Genomic DNA, 20,962 nt, shown 5'->3' with positions numbered 1-20,962 from the left:
AAGCCGCTGGGTCTGGGAGGCTGGCTGTGGACTCTTAAGAAAAGCAACCATCCTCAGCTTCGACTGCAGCTGCTGTGTGCCAGGTGAGGTGTCTCCCACAGAGAAAGTCGACGCGGCCCCGGCGCTTGGTGTGCAGCTGTGGACTCACTAATGCCTTTTTCTTCAAACCAGCTTCCAAGGACCACCAGCAGCAGTTTGCTCTCACCTGTCAGGGCCAGAGGTGCACCCTCAGTGTCACCCCAGGGACATGTCAGTTCTGCTCTAGGCCAGACACTGTCTGCAGAGACCTGGACCACCCGTGGGCCGCTCTGCTGATGACAGTGTGCTGACTGGGTCTGAAGGAAGCGGCAAGTACTGTAGATGCCTCAGCAAGACGTATAGAAACTAGAGAGTGGAGATAAGCCCCGCAGAAATGTCGGGCCCACCACCTCAGAGGAGCCCCTGGGGCTCCAGTGGTGCAGGACACATTGAAATATCCCCTTCAAGTGAAAGACAAATTGCTGCATCTTGCACCACCTGCCAGGAAAAGAAGCACAGCATTTAGTTGGGGTTTGGGGAAATGACATATGCCATGTACTACATTTGCACGTGCTATTTCACCCACGAGGCTGGCAGTGCCAAGTGGGGACCAGAGCAGATTTAGGCTGTGGTACAAGCTGCTTCACCATTAGTTCTCAGGACCCAGCAGGTCCGATGGTATTCAAAGCGTCTACGGTGCACTGGGATCGGCACGGACCCTCTGACGAGCACCAGCGGGAGATCCTAGCACAGGACTCTGGAAGGTCAGTGCCCTCTTTGGCAGCTAATGAGTCTCATTTCAAGAACAGCTTCTGCCTTGCTGTTGGGCCTTAGTGGAGGCTCCCAAGCACCTAACCCAGGGACCTCGCCCTAGGGCTGGGTGTGTCACAGCAGCGCCCCATCAAATGCAAAGCGCAGGAAACGTGCGTAGGCGCTCAGACTCCTGTGGCGTCGCCTCCCCTCTCAATCCATGCCCGGGGTCTCCAGGCTGTTTCTTATAACCAACTGGCTGTGGAAGAAAGAGCTTGAGCCTGCTTTACGGGGGGTCTGCATGACATGCTGGGACCACCCCGAAGTGGACAGAAGCAGCCCTGCAGCCCCACCCAAGGCTTACCCGGAAGGACACAGTGAAGGGAAGTCCTCTCAGGGCAGAACTTGGAGTGGGTTGTTTGGCTGTCCATTGTCAGGAGTGAGACGTGGCTGGAGCAGGGATCTGTATTAATTCATGGGTAGTTGCTGATGATTTGGTTGGTCAGCAACCTGGAAGGAACAGGATTGGAAAATTGGTCCAAGGAAGGCTCTGGAAGAGGTGTGGGGATGGACCTCTCTGAAGGAGAGGAGTCTGTGGACACATTCGTGTTCCAGGCGGATGCCCACCGATGGGTGTGCCCTGCAGAAGAGCCTCTTAATAATCAGGTGGAGAATGACCGCCCCATGGGTGTCAGCTAGCGCCTACTGCAGCCACTCCAGGGCTCACTCGATGTGTCCACAAACAAAGTGGCCACGTGGCAGGGGTGGAGGCGCGCAGGGCTCAGCAACACGCACTCCCCTCACGGAAGCTGGCCCGGCCACTGCTGCCGCTGAGTGCCCGGTCTGCCGGCAGCCAAGACGAACGCTGAGTCCCATGGTGACCGCCAGATGCCTGGGGGCAGGTGGATTACATTGGACCTCTTCCATCATAGAAGGGGCGGAGATCTGACCTCACTGGAATAAACATACACTCTGGGTATGGAAGACGTTCCTGCCTGCACTGCTGCTGCCGGCACCAGCATCCGTGACCTCCCAGGGCCTCCACTGCGTCTGAGCCGGGGACTCAGTTCCCAGCAGAGGAAGAGCAGTCTTACCACACATCCCATCACCCAGAAGTGGCTGACCCGGTTGAAAGCTGGAATAGCTTCTTGAAGAGTTGGTTATAATGCCGGAAGGGAGGGAGGCAACACCCTGCAAGGGTGTAGGATATGACCCATACTTTGAGTTAGGGACCATTATATGGTGCTGTGTCCCCCAGAGCCAGAATGCATGGGTGTGGGAGTCGAGAATTAGAAGTATGAGTGGTCCTCTCACTGGTACACTTCATAACCTCCTTGCAGAACTTTTGTTTCTTGTCCTGGCAGCTTTGAGATGGTTTGGAAATTTTACTCTCCAGAGGGGAAGGCTTCCACCAGGGCTCAGAGCAATGGTCCCACTGACCTGGAAGCTGAGATTTTGCCACTGGCCACTTTGGGTTCCTTATGCCTCTGAACCAACAAGCAAAAACAGGGTTAATCCATTGGCTTGAGTGATTGAGCCCAATTACCAAGGTGGGGAGTTGTGTTACTGCTACATGACGGTGGCAGGGAGGACTCTGGAACCTGGGGATTCTCGGGGGCTCCTTTTAATCCTTCCACCACCAGTAGTAACGGTTAATGAAAAAACAGAGCGACCAAAACATGAATTATCAGTAATTAACTAAAGCAGGAGTATTGAGGACCCAGCCTGCTCAGGAATGAAGGTTTGGTCACTCTGTCCAATAAGGAACCCAGAGCAGGTTCTTGCTGAGGGCCGGGAGAGATGGGATGGGTAGTTGGAGAAGGAAGCCACGCATGTCGACCAGGACCTCAGAACCGGTTACACGGATGGAGGCTGCAGCAGATGAGCATGTGTTTTGCTTGTTATATGTTGTGTTTATCTACTAACCATTTTCTTTTCTCTGCATCTCCGTTTTTATTTTACAAACAAGTTGTTGGAGGTTAGCATTTCAGTTTAATCTTTAGGTAACAATTTTCTGTGGAACGGTGGGTTTGAGGACTGATCGACACAGCCAGCGATGGATACAATAACTGTACGACTGTGCATCTTCTCATTGGGGGAGGAACTAGCTCACTTGTAACAAAGAGACCTGTGTCTTCTGGGGCTGCTTTAGTTGCTGAAAGGGAGTCCAGACGTGTGTAGAATGTTGCTGGTGGACGTTGAGTACCAAACGGGGCGCCTGTTGTGAATTCATTGCCTCTTGGGTCCGGCTGCCTTCAGCGTCCTCTAATCAGGCCTCCTGGCGGGGAGCCTGGTGTTGTGCTTTGGAGGGAGGGCCTTCGAGGCCCTGCGTGGGGAAGGAGCTTCTCTCCTCCTCCTGGTGGAGCACGTTTGCCTGTCCTGTCCTGCTTCACCATCCTTCACAGCATCTCCTGGCGCTGGGCTCCAGGACATGGCCAGCGAGGGCTGCCCTTGCTGCCCTTGCAGCCTGGCCTGGCGTGGAGGCCGCTTTGCCCTGGTTCTTTGACACATGGACTCCAGACACTGCATTCACATCAGCCCCTCCCCTGCGGCCCTTTAGATTCCTCTGTGCAGTACTGTCCGATTGTAGGTTCATAATTCTTTATGTTACACTTGCCCTGTTTGAATTCCTGTGTGGTTTCTGTCTCTTGATTAGAACCAGGCTGATACACTACATAACAAGGAAAATCAAAGCTTTATTAATTTTTTACTACGCTTTTATTAGTCTAAAGTGGTTTCAACACAACATTGTTATACAACCGTGCTCCAATATCAAATAAAAATTAAAAAAACAATGGCCACCTGAAAGAATAAAATAAAATGATTTCAAAATAAAAGATTTAAAAGATGCTCTAAGGAAAGAGTAAACTTGGCAGAGGGACAAAGTGGAGGGAAAAAAGGCACTGATGCCAGAAATCAAGTGTTAAGTTTTGAGTGTATAAAATCCCCCAAACGATGTGCTGCGAGCTGTTTTTTACCAATAGAAAACACTTCTGACACCCAGTGTGTGGGCTTTTCCCCACAGCAACCCACTCTCCTATACCAGCTGGGTGTCGTACAATCTAAGTCCATTCTGACAGCATCCACCACAGGTTAGGGGCTCAGTCCCACAGGACTGCCCCCTTCAGCGGCCACTGCAAGACCCTGGCCATGGACGGCCTGTAAATCGGGGTTCCACGCCCCCTCCTCGGGGTTGGTTAACCCGCCAGAGCAGCTCACAGAACCCAGAGAAGCATTTTACTTGCGTGGTTTCCAGTATATTGTAGAAGGGTAGAACTCGGGAACGGCCGGCTGGAGGAGAAGCCGAGGGCAGGGGTGGCGAGGAGCCCAGGTTCCCGCTGTCTGGGTGCCTCTCCCTGCCAGCCCCTCCGCGTGCTCACCAACCCCGAAGCTCCCTGACCTTATGCTAGTGGGATTGTGTGGAGGCCTCCTCACGTGGGCCTGACTCACCAGTAACTCCATCTCCAGCCCCTCTCACCCTGGAGAATGGGGGGTGGGCCTGCAGCCTCCTAACCATGGCTCGGTCCTGCCAGCCCCTGTGCGTGCTCACCAACCCGGAAGCTCTCCAAACCCCTTTGTTTGGGGTTTCTATGGAGGCGCTATTACGTAGGCATTGGTTGATTAAATCACTGGCCACTGGTGATTAACTCCATCTCCAGCCCCTCTCCCCTCCGTGGTTAGAGGTTGGGGGTGGGGCCTAAGTTCCAACCCTTAATCGCGGTGGGTTCCTCTGGGACCAGCCCCATCCTGAAGCTCTCCAGGGGCCTCAGGGTCACCTTGTTAGCATAGTGTCAAGTGTGGTTGAAAGGGGCTTATTGTGAATAACAAAAGATCTTCCTCTCACCACTGTCACTCCAGGAATTACAAGGGGTTTAGGAGCTCTGTGACAGGAACCAGGAACAAAGACCAAACATATCTTCATTATAGCACAATATCACACAATGTAATGAGACTTTGTAAATATAAACAGCCCATCTATAAAAGGAATATGTACTATTGCCCAAATAATAAAAAAACTTTTGAGCAGACAGAGCCCCGACAGGGCTGGTTGTTGGAACGCCATCACTGCGGGTGTTTTTCCAGGAGGTTGCGACCAAGGGGCTGCTGGGCGTTGGCCCTGGAAGGAAGGCGTCTACTGTGAATTACGCTGAAGCGGCTCCCCCGGCTTTGCCGTCTCTACAGCCCAGAGCCATCGCTTGGCTGGTGGTCGTGGCATTGCTGAGAAGTGCCCCGTCTTTCCGCCTGCAGAACTTCAGGGGTAATGGAAGCGGTGAAGGAGGCTCAGACCCTGTAGCATCTCTGGTGCCAAAGGCCCCCGAGGGCCCTACGGTGAGGGTCTGCTGGCCAGGGAAGGTGGGCTCCTAAGCAGGGTTTCCAGCATCAGTCATGGTGGGGAAGGGGTCCTCTTCCCAGGCAGCAGTGCCTTTGCCCAGTGGACGGAGACACTGGTGGGTCGACAGTGCCCTCTTGGATGCACAAAGCTCCTTCCAGGGTCTTCCTCCTTCTGCCCAGGCTTCACCCACCTGGCAAACATTTAGCACCAGTTAATTCAGTAACCCGAGCCAAGCCTAGCAGAGTCAGCTCAGGGGGAAGCAGTCATTCTGGCTTGAGTTTCCGGGAGGAAAGGCCTTGGGCAGTGACATTGTTCTCTTGCACAAAGGACAGTGCCATCCACCACCAAGCTGCTCACGAGGTGGGTCACAGTGACCCATGTCCACAGGGAGAAAAGGACGCCTGTGTTCCAGAGGGATGTGGGAGAAGGAACACAAGGCTGCTGTTGTAGCAAACGCAAGTGTCAGGAGATGAGAATTAATTGCCTTTCCTGCTCTAGGGACCGCTGCTCGGCCATCAGCTCTGGGGCTGGAATCTGGAGCTGGGTTCAAATCCTGTCTCTGTGGACAGAACTTTGGCGGATGACTTAAGCCTTCTCAGCCTCAGTAAATGAGGGAAATTTGTGCACGCACACGTGAGTGCACACACACACACACACACACGTGTATATATAGTGTGCTGTGCCTAATGCACCCAATTAATGGTCATTATCATCATAAAAGTTACTATTCTCATCTATCAAAGGAACCTGCAACTGTCGGGTGAACTCCTGGTACAGGAGGCAGACAAAGCAAAGCAAAGAGCAGCAAAGAAGCAGAGGGCAGGGATTTCTTTCTGAGCCACAGATATCAGGGTCCAGCAGTGCAGAATGAGCTCACTGGCTAATTTAGAAAACTTTGAGTCCAGGAGGCCGCAGTTTGGCCAATTGTGATAGAGCATCTGTATTTCATGGGTATCACGTTATATTATTTTTATACCACATCAAATTCCATGAATCCATTTAGTTTCTAAGCAGTCATTCCAAAGCCAGAGCTCCCTTCGAGAAGGGCAAGCACAGCGTGAGCAGAGCTGTCAGCCTCCACGATGCTGGGTTTGCTTTGGATCCATGGCGACGTCAGGGTCCAGCTCAAGACAAGAGAGCTTTTGTTTTTGTTTTTGTTTTTGTGCTTTTTTTTTTAAATTTTGAGAAGGCGCTGGAGGTTGGAGCAGTGCAGCACGCCCCACACGAAGCTGCTTCCTCAGCCTTGCTTTGTGAGTGTAGTTTGTTGCCCTGGAACTGTGTCCAGGGATGTGAGAGAAAGTGATTGATGCTGGGAAAGGCACCCAGAGGAGACTGGCCAGTGCCTTCCCTGGTAGAACTCAGTGCAAATATTTATCTGGTTATACTTTTAAGGACTCAGAAATTTGCCATTGTGAAATAAAATTCATATCTATGGCAGGACAAGAAAAATTTAAACATCAAAATTCTTCTCTGCCCTTTGCACCCTGCCCCCCTGCCACTGTGCGTCGTGTGTCCGCGTTAGGCATCCACCAAACCTCCCCGTCGGCAGGAACACCTGGTCAACCTTAAACAGCAGCATTCTCCCAGCATCAAGACAACTCCTCCAAGATAACTCTTCTTCTTGAGCTTATAAAGGGTCACGTGACACACCACGATGGCGCTTAAATCTGGATTATGTAAACTGTCAATAATATGTTATTTAATGTACAGCCTCTGTCTCAAAAAACTTATATATTAACTGTGTTTTCTCACAGCCGGGACAGTTCTTAGGGCTTTCTGAGATGCTCTTCCTGGGTTATAATCCTCAAATTTGGCTCAAATAAAATTTTCCAATTCTTTCTTAGATCGACTGATTAATTTTTCGTTCACACCATAAAAACATGCCAGGTTTAAGGTTAAAAAAAATCACTAGATTAGCTTACTTGGTGTTTTTACTCAATGGGAATATTTTTTGTTTAACTGCTTGATAAGCACTGCACGTTTTATTGCCTTGTCCCACGTGGACACAGCACAGCACACGGTATTCAACCACATGAAGCCAAGTGAACCACAACAAAAATCTGCTCAATTGTTAAAATTAGTCAGTAATGAGGATTCCTACACCTTGCTTTAAAAATAACTCTGTGGAGGGCTTCCCTGGTGGCGCAGTGGTTGAGAGTCCGCCTGCCGATGCAGGGGACATGGGTTCGTGCCCCTGTCCGGGAAGATCCCACATGCCGCAGAGTGGCTGGGCCCGTGAGCCATGGCCGCTAAGCCTGCGCGTCCGGAGCCTGTGCTCCGCAACGGGAGGGGCCACAGCAGTGAGAGGCCCACGTACTGCCAACAAAAGTAAAAGAAATAAAAACCCAACTCTGTGGAATTGAACCATCTCTAAGAAGAATGATCTGGGAGGTGGGAATGAGTTAACTTATTTAGAGATTTAAATAAACAATTTATCAAACAAAATAGAGAATATTAAACATAAGAACGTGTAAATCTGGCAGCCTAATCCCTAGCAGTTTTCCTACTGCAGGACAATAATATTTTTTGCCTGTTAAAAACTAAGTTAAAGACACTGTAAAGAGTTGGCCTGATATTTAAAATTTCAGTTTAACTGAAATATGTCCACAGGTATATTTATTATCTAATGGTACAATTGAGTGCCAATATAAATAAAAATGTAAAGAATACTTAGATAAAATCATAAGAAGGATAAACTATTTTTGGAAATTAAAACAACGTAGCCTCCATAATAGAACTGAATAAGTCGATACAGTTCTCTTGATGTGTGTATTACTCACCAGCAAGGTGGTCCCGGGGTGGTCAACCTCCCACATGGGGCCGCCTTTCCCAGAGCAGCTCCCGTCAGAACCGGCGGAGGTGGCATCCACCGTTGAGACCTCAGAAGTCGTGGGGGCCCCTTTGTCATTTCCCGTTGGTTACAGACAGGGGGAAGGCCTGCCTGGAATCCCAGGGAGGGGATGGAGAGGTGGCCCAGCCACAATGGAGAAGAGCACGTGGGAAGGGACACAAAAGGCTCTGCCAAACCCCATGTACATACACGGCAACGCCGCCCCCCAGATCTGCCAACCAGGCCTGCCAGGCCGCGTCCACCATGGAGGCCAGAGCCCCAGGAGCTGGTCCACGTGCGCAGAGCCTCCTTGGGCATGACTCCTTGGGAACAGCTGCTTGAGGATGTTTCCTTCAAAACTGTGACCTAAAAAGGCAGGTTACCTGACTCCATCCTCTGGCCACACGTCCAGTGTGAGGACAGGGGCAAGAGAGCCTGACTGAGACAGTCCATTCTTTTCTTTTTTTAAAATAGATCTTTAATGCAGTATAATTGCTTCACAATACTGTGTTAGTCTCTGTTGTACAACAAAGTGAATCAGCCACATGCACACATACATCCCCACATCCCCTCTCCCCAAGCCTCCCTCCCACCCTCCCTATCCCACCCCTCTAGGTCACCGCAAAGCACCGAGCTGATCTCCCTGTGTTATGTGGCTGCTTCCCACTAGCTATCTACTTTACGTTCGGTAGTGTATATATGTCAATGCTATTCTCTCACTTCGTCCCAGCTTCCCCCTCCCCCTCCGGGTCCTCAAGTCCACTCTCTACATCTATGTCTTTATTCCTGTCCTGCCACTAGGTTCATCAGTACCATTTTTTTTTTTTTTTAGATTCCATATATATGTGTTAGCATACGGTATTTGTTTCTCTCTTTCTGACTTATTTCACTCTGTATGACAGACTCTAGGTCCATCCACCTCACTACAAATAACTCAATTTTGTTTCTTTTTATGGCTGAGTAATATTCCATTGTATATCTGTGCCACATCTTCTTTATCCATTCGTCTGTTGATGGACACTTAGGTTGCTTCCATGTCCTGGCTATTGTAAATAGTGTTGCAATGAGAATTGTAGTACATGTCTCTTTTTGAATTATGGTTTTCTCAGGGTATATGCCCAGTAGTGGGATTGCTGGGTCATATGGTAGTTCTATTTTTAGTTTTTTAAGGAACCTCCATACTATTCTCCATAGTGGTTGTATCAATTCACATTCCCACCAACCATGCAGAAGGGTTCCTTTTTCACCACACCCTTTTCAGCATTTACCGTTTCTAGATTTTTTGATAATGGCCATTCTGACCGGTGTGAGGTGATACCTCATTGTAGTTTTGATTTGCGTCTCTCTAATAATTAGTGATGTTGAGCATCTTTTCATGTGCCTCTTGGCCATCTGTATGTCTTCTTTGGTGAAATATCTATTTAGGTCTTCTGCCCATTTTTTAATTGAATTGTTTGTTTTTTTTGATAATGAGCTCCATGAGCTGTTAGTATATTTTGGAGATTAATCCTTTGTCCGTTCTTTCATTTGCAAATATTTTCTCCCATTCTGAGGGTTGTCTTTTCATCTTGTTTATGGTTTCCTTTGCTGTGCAAAAGATTTTAAGTTTAATTAGTCCCATTTGTTTATTTTTGTTTTTATTTTCATTACTCTAGGAGGTGGGTCAAAAAAGATCTTGCTGTGGTTATGTCAAAGAGTGTTTTTCTTAGGTTTTCCTCTAAGAGTTTTATAGTGTCTGGTCTTACATTTAGGTCTTTAATCCATTTGGAGTTTATTTTTGTGTATGATGTTACATAGTGTTCTAATTTCACTCTTTTACATGTAGCTGTCCAGTTTTCCCAGCACCACTTATTGAAGAGGCTGTCTTTTCTCCATTGTATGTTCTTGCCTTCTTTGTTGTAAATTAGGTGACGATATGTGCATGGATTTATCTCTGGGCTTTCTATCCTGTATCACTGATATATTTCTGTTTTTGTGCCAGTACCATACTGTCTTGATTACTGTAGCTTTGTAGTATAGTTTGAAGTCAGGGAGCCTGATTCCTCCAGCTCTGTTTTTCCTTCTCAAGATTGCTTTGGCTATTCGGGGTCTTTTGTGTTTCCATATGAATTGTAATTTTTTTTTCCTAATTCTGTGAAGAATGCCATTGGTAGTTTGATGGGGATTGCATTGAATCTGTAGGTTGCTTTGGGTAGTATAGTCATTTTAACAATATTCGTTCTTCCAATCCAAGAACATGGTATATCTCTCCATCTGTTGGTATCATCTTTAATTTCTTTCACCAGTATTTTATAGTTTTCTGAGTACAAGTCTTTCACCTCCTTAGGCAGGTTTATTCCTAGGTGTTTTATTCTTTTTGTTGCAATGGTAAATAGGATTCTTTCCTTAATTTCTCTTTTTGATTTTTCATTGTTAGTGTATAAGAATGCAAGAGATTTCTGTGCATTAATTTTGTATCCTGCAACATTAGCAAATTCATTGATTAGTTCTAGTAGTTTTCTGATGGCATCTTTAGGATTTTCTGTGTATAGTATCATGTCATCTGCAAACAGTGACAGTTTTACCTCATCTTTTCCAATTTTTATTCCTTTTATTTCTTTTTCTTCTCTGATTGCCATGGCTAGGACTTCCAAAACTCTGTTGAATAATAGTGGCGAGAGTAGACATCCTTGTCTTGTTCTTGATCTTAGTGGAAATGCTTTCAGTTTTTCACCATTGAGTATGATGTTTGCTGTGGGTTTGTCATATATGGTCTTTATTATGTTGAAGTAGGTTCCCTCTATGCTCACTTTCTGGAGAGTTTTTATCATAAATGGGTGTTGACTTTTGTCAAAAGCTATTTCTGCATCTACTGAGATGATCAGTAGATAAAAATCAGGATGGTTTTTATCCTTCAATTTGTTAATAGGGTGTATCACATTGATTGACCTGTGTATATTGAGGAATCCTTGCATCCCTGGGATAAATCCCACTTGATCATGGTGTATGATCCTTTTAAAATGTTGCCAGATTCTGTTTGCTAGTATTTTGTTCAGGATTTTTGCATCTATGTTCATCAGGGATATTGGTCTATAATTTTCTTTTTTTGCAATATCTTTTTCTAGTTTTGGTATCAGGGTGATGGTGGCTTCATAGAATGAATTTGGGATTGTTCCTCCCTCTGCAGTTTTTTGGAAGAGTTTGAGAAGGATGGGTGTTAGCTCTTCTCTAAATGTTTGATAGCATTCGCCTGTGAAGCCATCTGGTCCTGGGCTTTTGTTTGTTGGAAGATTTTTAATCACAGTTTCAATTTCAGTGCTTGTGTTTCGTCTGTTTATATTTTCTATTTCTTCCTGGTTCAGTCTTGGAAGGTTGTGCTTTTCTAAGAATTTGTCCATTTCTTCCAGGTTGTCCATTTTATTGGCATGTAGTTGCTTGTAATAATCTCTCATGATCCTTTGCATTTCTGCAGTGTCAGTTGTTACTTCTCCTTTTTCATTTCTATTTCTGTTGATTTGAGTCTTCTCCCTTTTTTTCTTGGTGAGCCTGGCTAATGGTTTATCAATTTTGTTTATCTTCTCAAAGAATCAGCTTTTAGTTTTATTGATCTTTGCTATTGTTTTCTTCGTTTCTATTTCATTTATTTCTGCTCTGATCTTTATGATTTCCTTCCTTTTACTGACTTTTGATTTTCTTTGTTCTTCTTTCTCTAGTTGTTTTAGGTGTAGGGTTAGATTGCTTGTTTGAGATTTTTCTTGTTTCTTGAGGTGAGATTGAATTTCTATAATCTTCCATATTAGAACAGCTTTTGCTGGACAGTCCATTCTGAAGGGGAAATGGGAGGCACAGGGTAGCACCGTCCAGCCCAGCACACAGCACCAGGCTTCATCAGCCCACAGTGCCCAGGAATGATTCCCCTGACTTGGCTTTGACCCCTTTCCGTGCTCTGAGTCATTCTTCCTTTTCCATGAACAGTAGCCCCTGTTTGTAGCCTCCACCTACCTGGAGAAGTTCAGGGTCCAAACGCCTCTTTCCATCTTGTGCTGTCTCTGCTTCTTTTAGTGCAAGTTGCTGTGGATTCTGCTGGTACCATTCTCTTAATAACTGTGGGTTTTCTGCAAAGTTCATCGGTGTTCATGCCATTTGACAAAACCTACACCCGAATCTCTTTGAAACAGGCCCTTTTCTAATTGGTCCCCATGAGACTTCTGCGTCCAGTGACCTCAGGTTTGGGGCTGATTAACACAAGAGCATCCGAGGGGCCCGAGTGCCAGGTCTACAGAAGGCTTTTGCCCACCTGAACGGGTCTATGAGGCAGCAATTAAATTGTTTCCGAGTCTTAGAGGGTTTTCCAATCCCACCTCTTCTTGCTTTTATTCTGAGACCACACTTCCCCAACAGTGTCTCGGATTCAGCCTTTGCCCTGAGCTCACTCTTTGTCTGAGAATCTTCTGCTGGGAGAGACTGGAGGTGGGGGCCTGGGGAGAGGGTGGGGGTGAAAAATAGTTTCATTTTTGAGCCAATCGTGGCTCCTTTATAGCTCTTTTAAGTTCTGTTTGCAAATTGGATAATCCTTCTTTAGTTCCTCTCTCCCTGACCGTAGCTTAGATGTGTAGCTGCAAGACCACCGCTGACACTCTGACGCTGTCTGGAAGCCGCTTCACCAGTCCTGGCATCACCTCGACTTGCACGCAGGCCACCTTGGTGCCCGGCTTCCTGGGCTGAATAACAGGGGTCTTTCCTCCTGCCTCCAGGAGCATCGTCTTGCTGCCCCTGCCGTGGTCGACCACGCCTCCACCCCCGGTGCGCAGGCCCCCCAGCTCCTGCCTGATTGCAAGCTAGTGCTGTAGGCTTTAGGCTCCTGCTTTGGCAGCAGCAACATCGAAGCACCAAACTCCACCCCAGTTCCCACCACCACACAAGAAACACCAGCAAACAGCGTAAAAGCCTCAACCTCTTCCTCATTCTCAGTGTGCACGTCGGTCAGAGTGCAGGGGAACAGCTTGCTCCAGCTCCACAATGTCCGGGACCACAGCTGGGAAGCCTGGAACAGTGGAATGGCTCAAATGATGGCAGTGGGTCCCCTGGCCCCCTCCACAGTTGCACATCTGGCATCTGTGTGGGTCCCTGAGCGGCTTGGGTCCCAAGAGCAAGCATTCCAGCAGAACTAGAGGATGCTACATGGCCGCTTGTGAGCTGGCCTCAGAGGTCACAGCTGTTCTCCTGTTCTATTGATTAAAGCCCACCCAGATTCAGGGAGAGGAATGTGATGGGAAGAGTGTCAAAGACTTTACAGCCCTTAAAACCCCCACAGTTCACCCTCCATCCACAAATTACTTACACACAGTGGAGGGCACACATCTTTTTAAAGACCTTGAGAGATTAATTTCAATTGAGGTGTACTTTACATTGTGTGGCTTACATAGTATACAACACCCATTTGCACCCTTTTAAAGATACGGACCCACTCCAGGACCCCAGAAGATTCCTTCACGCCATCCCTCCACTGTGCACCCTTCTTGCACTTATCTGTCGAGGCGCGTATGCAATTTTGGGGGGAGGGGGCACATACCTATGAGTGGAATTGTTGAATCACAGGACAGGCATATGTCTAACTTTACCAGAAACTCCCAAATAGTTTCTAACATAATTATACCGGCTTATATCCTCCCTCCCCCAGCAACGTGTAACTCTAATCGGTCAAGGTACTCACCAACACTTCAGTTTTTTTAGTCTTTCAACCATTCTGATGGGCGTGTGGTGACAACTCATTATGGTTTTAATTAGCATTCCTTGATGTATCAATTAGCTTTTGCTGCATACCAAACTGTCCCAAAATTTAGTGTTTTCAAACAACAATCATTTATTTAGCTCACGATTCTGTGCATTGGTTATTTGGGATTTGTTCAGCTCGGCAGGTCTTATGCTGGTGTCATTTGGACTCACTCCTGTCTGTAGTTACTGCTGGTCAGCCAGGTGGCTTTGGTTCTGGAGGTGACTGATTGTCAGGTGTGTATGTGTGTGTGGTGTGCATGTGCCTGTGTGTTTCTGTGTTTGTGTTTGTGTGCATGTGCATGCATATGCGTGTGTGTGTGTGTGTGTGTGTGTTTATGTGCCTGTGTGATTTAGCCCTCTATCTCTGCTCATCCAGCAGGCTCACCTATGCCTTTTCACCTGGTGGTATGGGTTTCAAGAGTGAGATGGAAACTGACTGGCCTCTTGAATCCTAAACTCGGAAATTGCACATGGTCACTTCTGCGACTTCTGTGGGTGCATTGCAAGGCCAGCCAGGATTCAACGGGTCCACTTCTTGCTGGGAAAAACTGCAGAGTACTGTGGCCATTTGGGGGCCAAAATGAAAGAGAAACCTCATCTAAAATGGAGTCAGGATGCCCTGAATGGGGAGATCCCCCCGCCCCGTACCTTCCCTCCCAGCTCGGTTCACATTCCTGGGCCGGAGGAAGCCAACTTTACACCCAGCAGGAGAAGGAGGGTTTTCTTCCTGCCCAGCAGTAGCCCAGCCAATGAGAAGCCGTCACCCTGAAGCCTCCCTTCCCTCCAGTGGACTTGCCTGCAAAGAAGCCCCTCCCAATTCCCCCTTTTCTCTGCGAAATGGCCTTCCTCTCCTATGTTCTCTAGACTTGCCTACAGTTTGCCATAGCCTGCATGTCCTGAATTGCGATTCCTCTGCTATTCCCGAATAAATCCATTTTGCTGGTAAAATAACTGGCTGTTTTATTTTTCAGGACAGCATTTGCAATCTCCCACACTTAACATTCTAGCCACAAAGTATTTACATTCCTTAAACATAAAGCGTTTGCTCACCCTGTACCCAGACCCCCCCTCCCCGCCCCCGCCGCCCACCAAATCTTATCCCACTGTGGCATCAGGCTTGAAGCTCAGCATCTCATGATTTCAGTCAGGTCTAGTAGCCACTGGCCCTCCTGAGCAGCACCTCTTCTTGTTGCAGAGACTTGTGAGCTAGGAAGACAAGTCGTCTGAATTTCCTGCACACACCCCCAGAACATGCTGGTGAGACAGGAGGGTAGACATGAGAGACACTCCCACTCACGCAGCGTGGAGCACAAGGCACTTGTCCTTGCCCGCTCGCTGCGGCCGCGAAATCAGCAGCGCCAAGTTCCCAGGGTCCCCGGCCCGGGAGTAAGTGTGTTTGGATTAGAGCCTGTTCTGCTCCTTACAGGAGGCTCCCCAGTCCAAGTCCCCCGCTGCTCCCTGGGAGGGCACACGGCCTCCCATCCTTCCTTTTCTGACTCCTCAGCCTAGAATGTCGGGGTCCCCGGCAGCCTGGTTTCATTTTGAATTATCTCAGTCCCTTTTAGTTCAAGCTGGTCGTGATTTCACCGACGTGAAAGTAAATCTCGTGAGCGGTGTTCATTGTGGGAATACACCACAGTTTGTGTATCCATTCTCCTGTTAAATAACATTTAGAATGGTACCAACTTTTTTGTTATAAACATTCTTGGGCAAGGCACTTGCATTTCTTTTGGAGAATGCCTTGGAGTTCTTTTTCTGGGCTGTAGAGTAGATCAGTGTGACCCCCCAGTATTCATATGTTGAAGTTCCAACCCCAGTGTGATTGCACTTGGAGGTGGCCTTTAGGGGGCCGTTTAGGTTAAATGAAGATAGAAGGGCGTGGCCCTAATTCGATAGGGCTGGTGTCCTTATGAGAAGAGGGGGAGACACAGAGCCTGTCTCTCTGAGCTCTGTGGGGACAGAACGCGAAGGCGGCTGTCCACAAGCCAGGGGAGCGCACTCATGGGAACCGGATTTGCTGGTACCTTGATCATGGACGTCCAGACTGAGACAAAATAAATGTCTGATGTTTAAGTCGCCCAGTCTGTGGTATTTTATTGTGGCAGCCAGAGCCAACTTATATAATATGTATAACTTTACAAGAAAAGGCCAAACATTTTCCCGTAGTGTCTCTTGTATTTTATACTCCCACAGCAATGTATGATAATTATGTTTGCTCCACAGCCGTCCCAACATTTGGGTGTCTGTCTTTTGAATTTTAGCCAGTCTGTGTAAAAGTATCTCATTGGAGTTTTGATTTTCATTTTCCCAACAACTAACAATATTGAGGAACTTTTTTCATGTACTTATTGACTGTTTGTATATCTTCTTTCATGAAGTGTCTGTTAAGTCATTTGCCCATTTCTATTTATTTGTTTATTAATTTAGTTTTTCGGTTTTAGGAGTCATATATTTCATATAGGAACCTTTTGATAGGTAGATGTTTTGCAAATACTTTCTCCCAGTCTATGGTTTGCCTATTCTTTAAAAAAATGTTTTTCGGTCTTTTTTTTTTTTTTTTTTTTTTTGCGGTACGCGGGCCTCACACTGTTGTGGCCTCTCCCGCTGTGGAGCACAGGCTTCGGACGCGCAGGCTCAGCGGCCATGGCTCACGGGCCCAGCCGTTCCCCGGCACGTGGGATCTTCCCGGACCGGGGCACGAACCCGTGTCCCCTGCATCGGCAGGCGGACTCTTAACCACTGCGCCACCAGGGAAGCCCCTGGAGTATTCTTTGTAAGAAGATTTTTAATTATGAAATTCATTCCTTTCGAAAATCTATAACTATGTAGATTTCCTAAATATTCTCGTTTAGTTTTGGTAAGTTGTTCTTCAAGGAATTTGTCTAATTTATCTAATTTGTTAAAATTTTTGGACAAAGTTTCATAAAATTACAAAATTTACAAAATCTACAGCATCTGTACTGAATTCCTTTTTCATTTCGTATATTGGTAATTTGTGTTCCTGCTCTTTTTTTTATTATGGTAAGATACACATAAAACTTATCTTAACCATTTATAAGTGTACAGTTCAGTGATATTAAATAGCTCACATTGCTGTGCAACGATCGCCAGCATTCATCCCCGTTAATTCTCATCATCCTGTGAAACTGAAACCCTACACCCATTCACATCGTCTCCCTATTTTCCGCTCTCCCAGGCCCTGGCACCCGCCACCCTACTTTCTCTAGGAGTTTGACCACCTTCTCCTACCTTTCCGGCTCCAGCCACCACCTGCCCCACCCCCATTAGACCACCACATAGCAGTGGCCAATAACGTTATTGTTTTTCTTTAAATCCCAAACTTCCTCTCGGAAGTTTATAAATAAAAAATCACTCTGCTTCCATTTGTCAACTGGAAAGAACGACACAAGGTTCACACTTCACAGTGTGATTGGGAAGGTTAACTGAATTATTACAAGAAAAGCACAAGAAGGCGGGTCCTGCTCCGGAAATCAGCCGCTTCTGTCATTCATAGCGGGTTTCTGACCCCCAGACCAGGATGGCTCCCGCTCCCCGTGGCCTGCGCCGCCACCCCGCCCCCTCCCCAGGCTGCCCCCAGCGCCCGGGGACGCGAGCCCGAGCCCGCACGCTTGGAGCGCAGCGCCCGGGCTCGCGCAACGGCCGAAGGCGGGATCCGCGAGGCGCGCCTGCGCTGGGCGGTCGGTCCAGGACCGAGTCTTCGCCGGGATGCCCCCGAGCGCACTGCGCCTGCGCAGTCCAGGGCGTTGGCTCCCCTCTCCGGACAGCGGGGCGTGTACGGCGGCGCATGCGCGCGAAGCCGGTTCCAGGGCGGGGCTTTCTACTCGGGCAGCCTGCGTACATTGCGCCTGCGCGGGCTGAGGGCGGTGGCTCGGGTTCTTGGTGGGTGCTGGCTGCCCCTCCGTGTCGGAGGTGTGGACGCCAACCTCAGCGGAGAAGCGCGGCTGAGGTAGGTTTCCCGTGGGCAGCTCGGGCGGCTGGACCGCGCGTAGGGCAGGACACGCCAGGTGAGGGGGTCCTCGCCCGAAGTGTGCGTCAGCGGGCGGTCCGAGGCCGCCGCCCCCTATCGAGATTTCTCCGCGCCTTCCCGCCTCTGTGCTGACCTCGAGCTTGGGGCCCCGCCCCCGCCAGGGCCACGCCCTCCTGCCGAGCCCGCCTACGGCGCCACACCCATCGCCCCGCAGCCCCGCGATCTCCCCAACCACGCCCACAGTGCCCCGCCCTTCCCCTAGCCCCGCCCCAGTGCCACGCCCACATCCCGTCGGCCTTTGGCTTCCGGGCCAATCTCCCACCCTCTCAGAGAGCAGGTCACATTCCCTTCCCTCACTACCCATTCTGCTCACGCGTCACGCCCTGCCCCTCCCTTCATCCTCTCTTCCCTTGTTTCTCTCCCCACCCCGTTGGCCACCTGCCCTTCAGGATCCTTGGCCCTCTCCCCCAACCCTGCCCCGACCCTCAACCGAGCTCCGCCCCATCCAGGCCCCGCCCTATTATCCCGCCCCGCCCACCCTGGCCCCATCCGTCAACCCGGCCCCGCCCTCCCACCGGCCCAGCCCCATTCTGGCCCCTATGCAGTGTTTCCAGCGAAAATGCAATGCATGTGTATTAGTATTTATAATTACAAACGTCACCCAAAGAAGTATTGGGTCTTGATTGATAAAGTGAAGCCCTCATTTTAAACAAAGAATTGCTGTATAATTGAAAAAAACACACATCCATCTCAGAGCGTAGTATGGGTTACACTGTCACTGGAAAAATAAGATTGAGAATGAGAAGAAAAGCCTCTGGGAGATGCAGACCTTGGTTCCTGTTAGTGGAAACACTTTAAAGCCCCAGATAGGAAATCCTAATTGGAGTTAAAGTAGTCAGGGCCCCAAGGAAGGAATTGACATCAATTTATTGTTTTAATTCAACCCAGTGATCTAACAGAAACTAACAGTCTTTGGCCAATGAACAGTTAACACCTTGCAGGCTAGTGATGAAAATATACACTGTTTGGAGTTCATAAATTTTAAATGCTTTCAGTTGATTTTGTAAGAATTGTGTTTATAAATTTCATTTCTGTTCATTTACATTTATTTCCATTTGGTAGAGGACCTTTTTCGTGGACTTTAGAAGTTATGTGGACTTAATTATTATGCAACATAACAAGCATTTTCTCATTCTCTTTTTAAAATAGAAATGGAGGGGAAAATGAAACATTAAAGCAGCAGCTATGTGCAGATCCCAAAGGAATTATGGCAACACCAGGTGACTGCCCCAGAAGTGAGTTGCAGGTAATTTCGGTTCTGCTGTGTGAGAACTTGTATTTAAAGACCAGGACCATCACAGAGAGTGGAGCTCAGCCCAGCGTGATGGCATTTTCCTTGGACCTTAGAGGGTGGCCAGGGGATGCTTAAATAAAGGAAATGCACAGTGTGTAAAGGTCACACATGACATTCTGAAATGGGCACTGTAAACACTTCCCAGGAATCTAGGGTTCCATTTTTGGCACTTGAGCTGGTGAAGAAAGCACATTTTTTTTTTTAGTTGTTTAAAAACATCCCAGACATAATATGTTAGAGACAGGTTGGACATTAGAAAAGATTTATATATTCATACTGTTTATCTGCCTGGGACCACATATAATTTCATTCAAGTTAACAGTAAAAAAAAAAAAAAGTCACCTTAAATTTAAAGGAATGTCAATTATGTAAAATTAAGAACCAGAATACTCTAATAAATAATGTTTTTTAAAAAACATTTTCATGTCTGTGATGTCAATTTTAACATTTTTTTTCTCTTTACATTCTAATTATTGTTCTAAATTCATTTGGGTTTTTATATATAGAAATTTTATTTATAGTTGGATCATTTCATTAATCTGTTTCTTAAAATTATGAAAATATGATTCTTAAAATATGATTAAAATTAATCATAAAAGTTTTAATTTCATGGATCTCTTAATTTTCTTTTGAGAAATTTAAAAACTACTGGAACATTTACAGAATAACATTGCAGACATCAAGTATCAATACATATTACACAGAAGTGGAAACTTGCTAACATTTTGTTATATTTACTTCAGAATATAAGTATATATATGAATAAAAAAACATAAATAAAGTTTGTTCCCCAACCCCAGTCCCATTCTTCTTCCTCTGTCTCAAGTGCAAACACTACTGTGAATTATGAATTGATATTTGTGCTTCTGCACCATCTTTTATACTTTTATACCTTAAGTAGGCATCTTTGAGCAGCATATGATATTGTTTTTGTGTGCTTTTTAGAATTTACCTAAGTGGTGTCATAGTCTGTGTGTGCTCTGCAGCCTGCCTTTTCCACCTACGTTACTTTTGAGGGATTTGTCTTTAATGTATGGGTACAGCTGGTTTAGTCCTGAAGGATGGTCCCTGTAGTGTGTTCCTTATATGAAATGTATCACATTCACAGGCAGGTATGTAGGTCTATTCAGTCTTACTGTTGTACGTTAGGTATATACCACATTTTATCTCTTTCCGTTTTGTTGGACACTTACATTGCTTCCAGTTTTTCTCTATTTCAAACAGTGCTGCAGTGAACATCCTTCAGTGTGTCTCTTTGTGCACATGTGCTCCAGGGTATTTACCCAATAATGGCATTGTAGGATGGAAGGGATTGCATATTTTCAGTTTTACTAGATAATGAGCAATTGTTCTCCCAGGTGGTTTACCAGTTCACAGGTCTGCCAGGAGCCCAAAGTGCTTGCTAACACTTGAGAACATCAGGCTTTTTAATTTTGGTCAGTCTGTGGGTTAGAAATGGTATCTTGTGATTTTAGTTTTCCTGGTTATTTATGAGTCATGGTAGTATTTCAATAATATTTGTGTTCATCCTGGTAATAACATTCTTCATCACAGAAGAGATGCCTGATAGTTACAGTTTGCGTTTTATCTTTTTAGGATTTTATCGATTTTATGTTTCAAAGAAACCTTTGTTAATTTTCTCTTTGTCCATCTGTGTTCTATTTCATTGATTTCTGCTTTTATATCCTTTATTCTATTCTATTTGGGTTTAATTTTCTCTTTTCATAGCATCCTGAGATGGAAGCTTGGATCACTGATTTTAAACCTTTCTTTTCATATATATTTGTGTGTGTGTGTGTGTGTGTGTATCTATGTATATATATATATATATATATAAAATCTCTTTAAAGCTGTAACTTTTCCTCTATTCACTGCTTTAGCTGCACCTCACACATTTAAATGCATTGTATTTTCATTATTGTTCACTTAAAATAC

At 46.7% G+C, this 20,962-nt stretch overlaps 1 protein-coding gene across 1 annotated transcript in view; it reads left to right on the top strand.

Annotated features, from left to right (window-relative positions):
- Positions 1-17,208: 17,208 nt before the first annotated feature.
- PRMT2 (protein arginine methyltransferase 2) overlaps positions 17,209-20,962 on the top strand; it is a 38,797-nt gene continuing 35,043 nt past the window's right edge. Inside the window, 3 exon segments of the mRNA XM_027124971.1 lie at positions 17,209-17,601; positions 17,603-17,652; positions 18,883-18,979. Of these exon segments, the coding sequence (XP_026980772.1) occupies positions 17,224-17,601; positions 17,603-17,652; positions 18,883-18,979 (525 nt within the window). The 5' untranslated portion in view covers positions 17,209-17,223.

Source organism: Aethalodelphis obliquidens, unplaced genomic scaffold (genome assembly GCF_003676395.1).
Source record: "Aethalodelphis obliquidens isolate GAN/ISIS:26980383/991018 unplaced genomic scaffold, ASM367639v1 scaffold1, whole genome shotgun sequence".
Lineage (NCBI taxonomy): Eukaryota > Metazoa > Chordata > Mammalia > Artiodactyla > Delphinidae > Aethalodelphis > Aethalodelphis obliquidens.
Note: the sequence above shows the minus strand (reverse complement) of the source record. Positions and strands in the feature narration are given on the sequence as shown.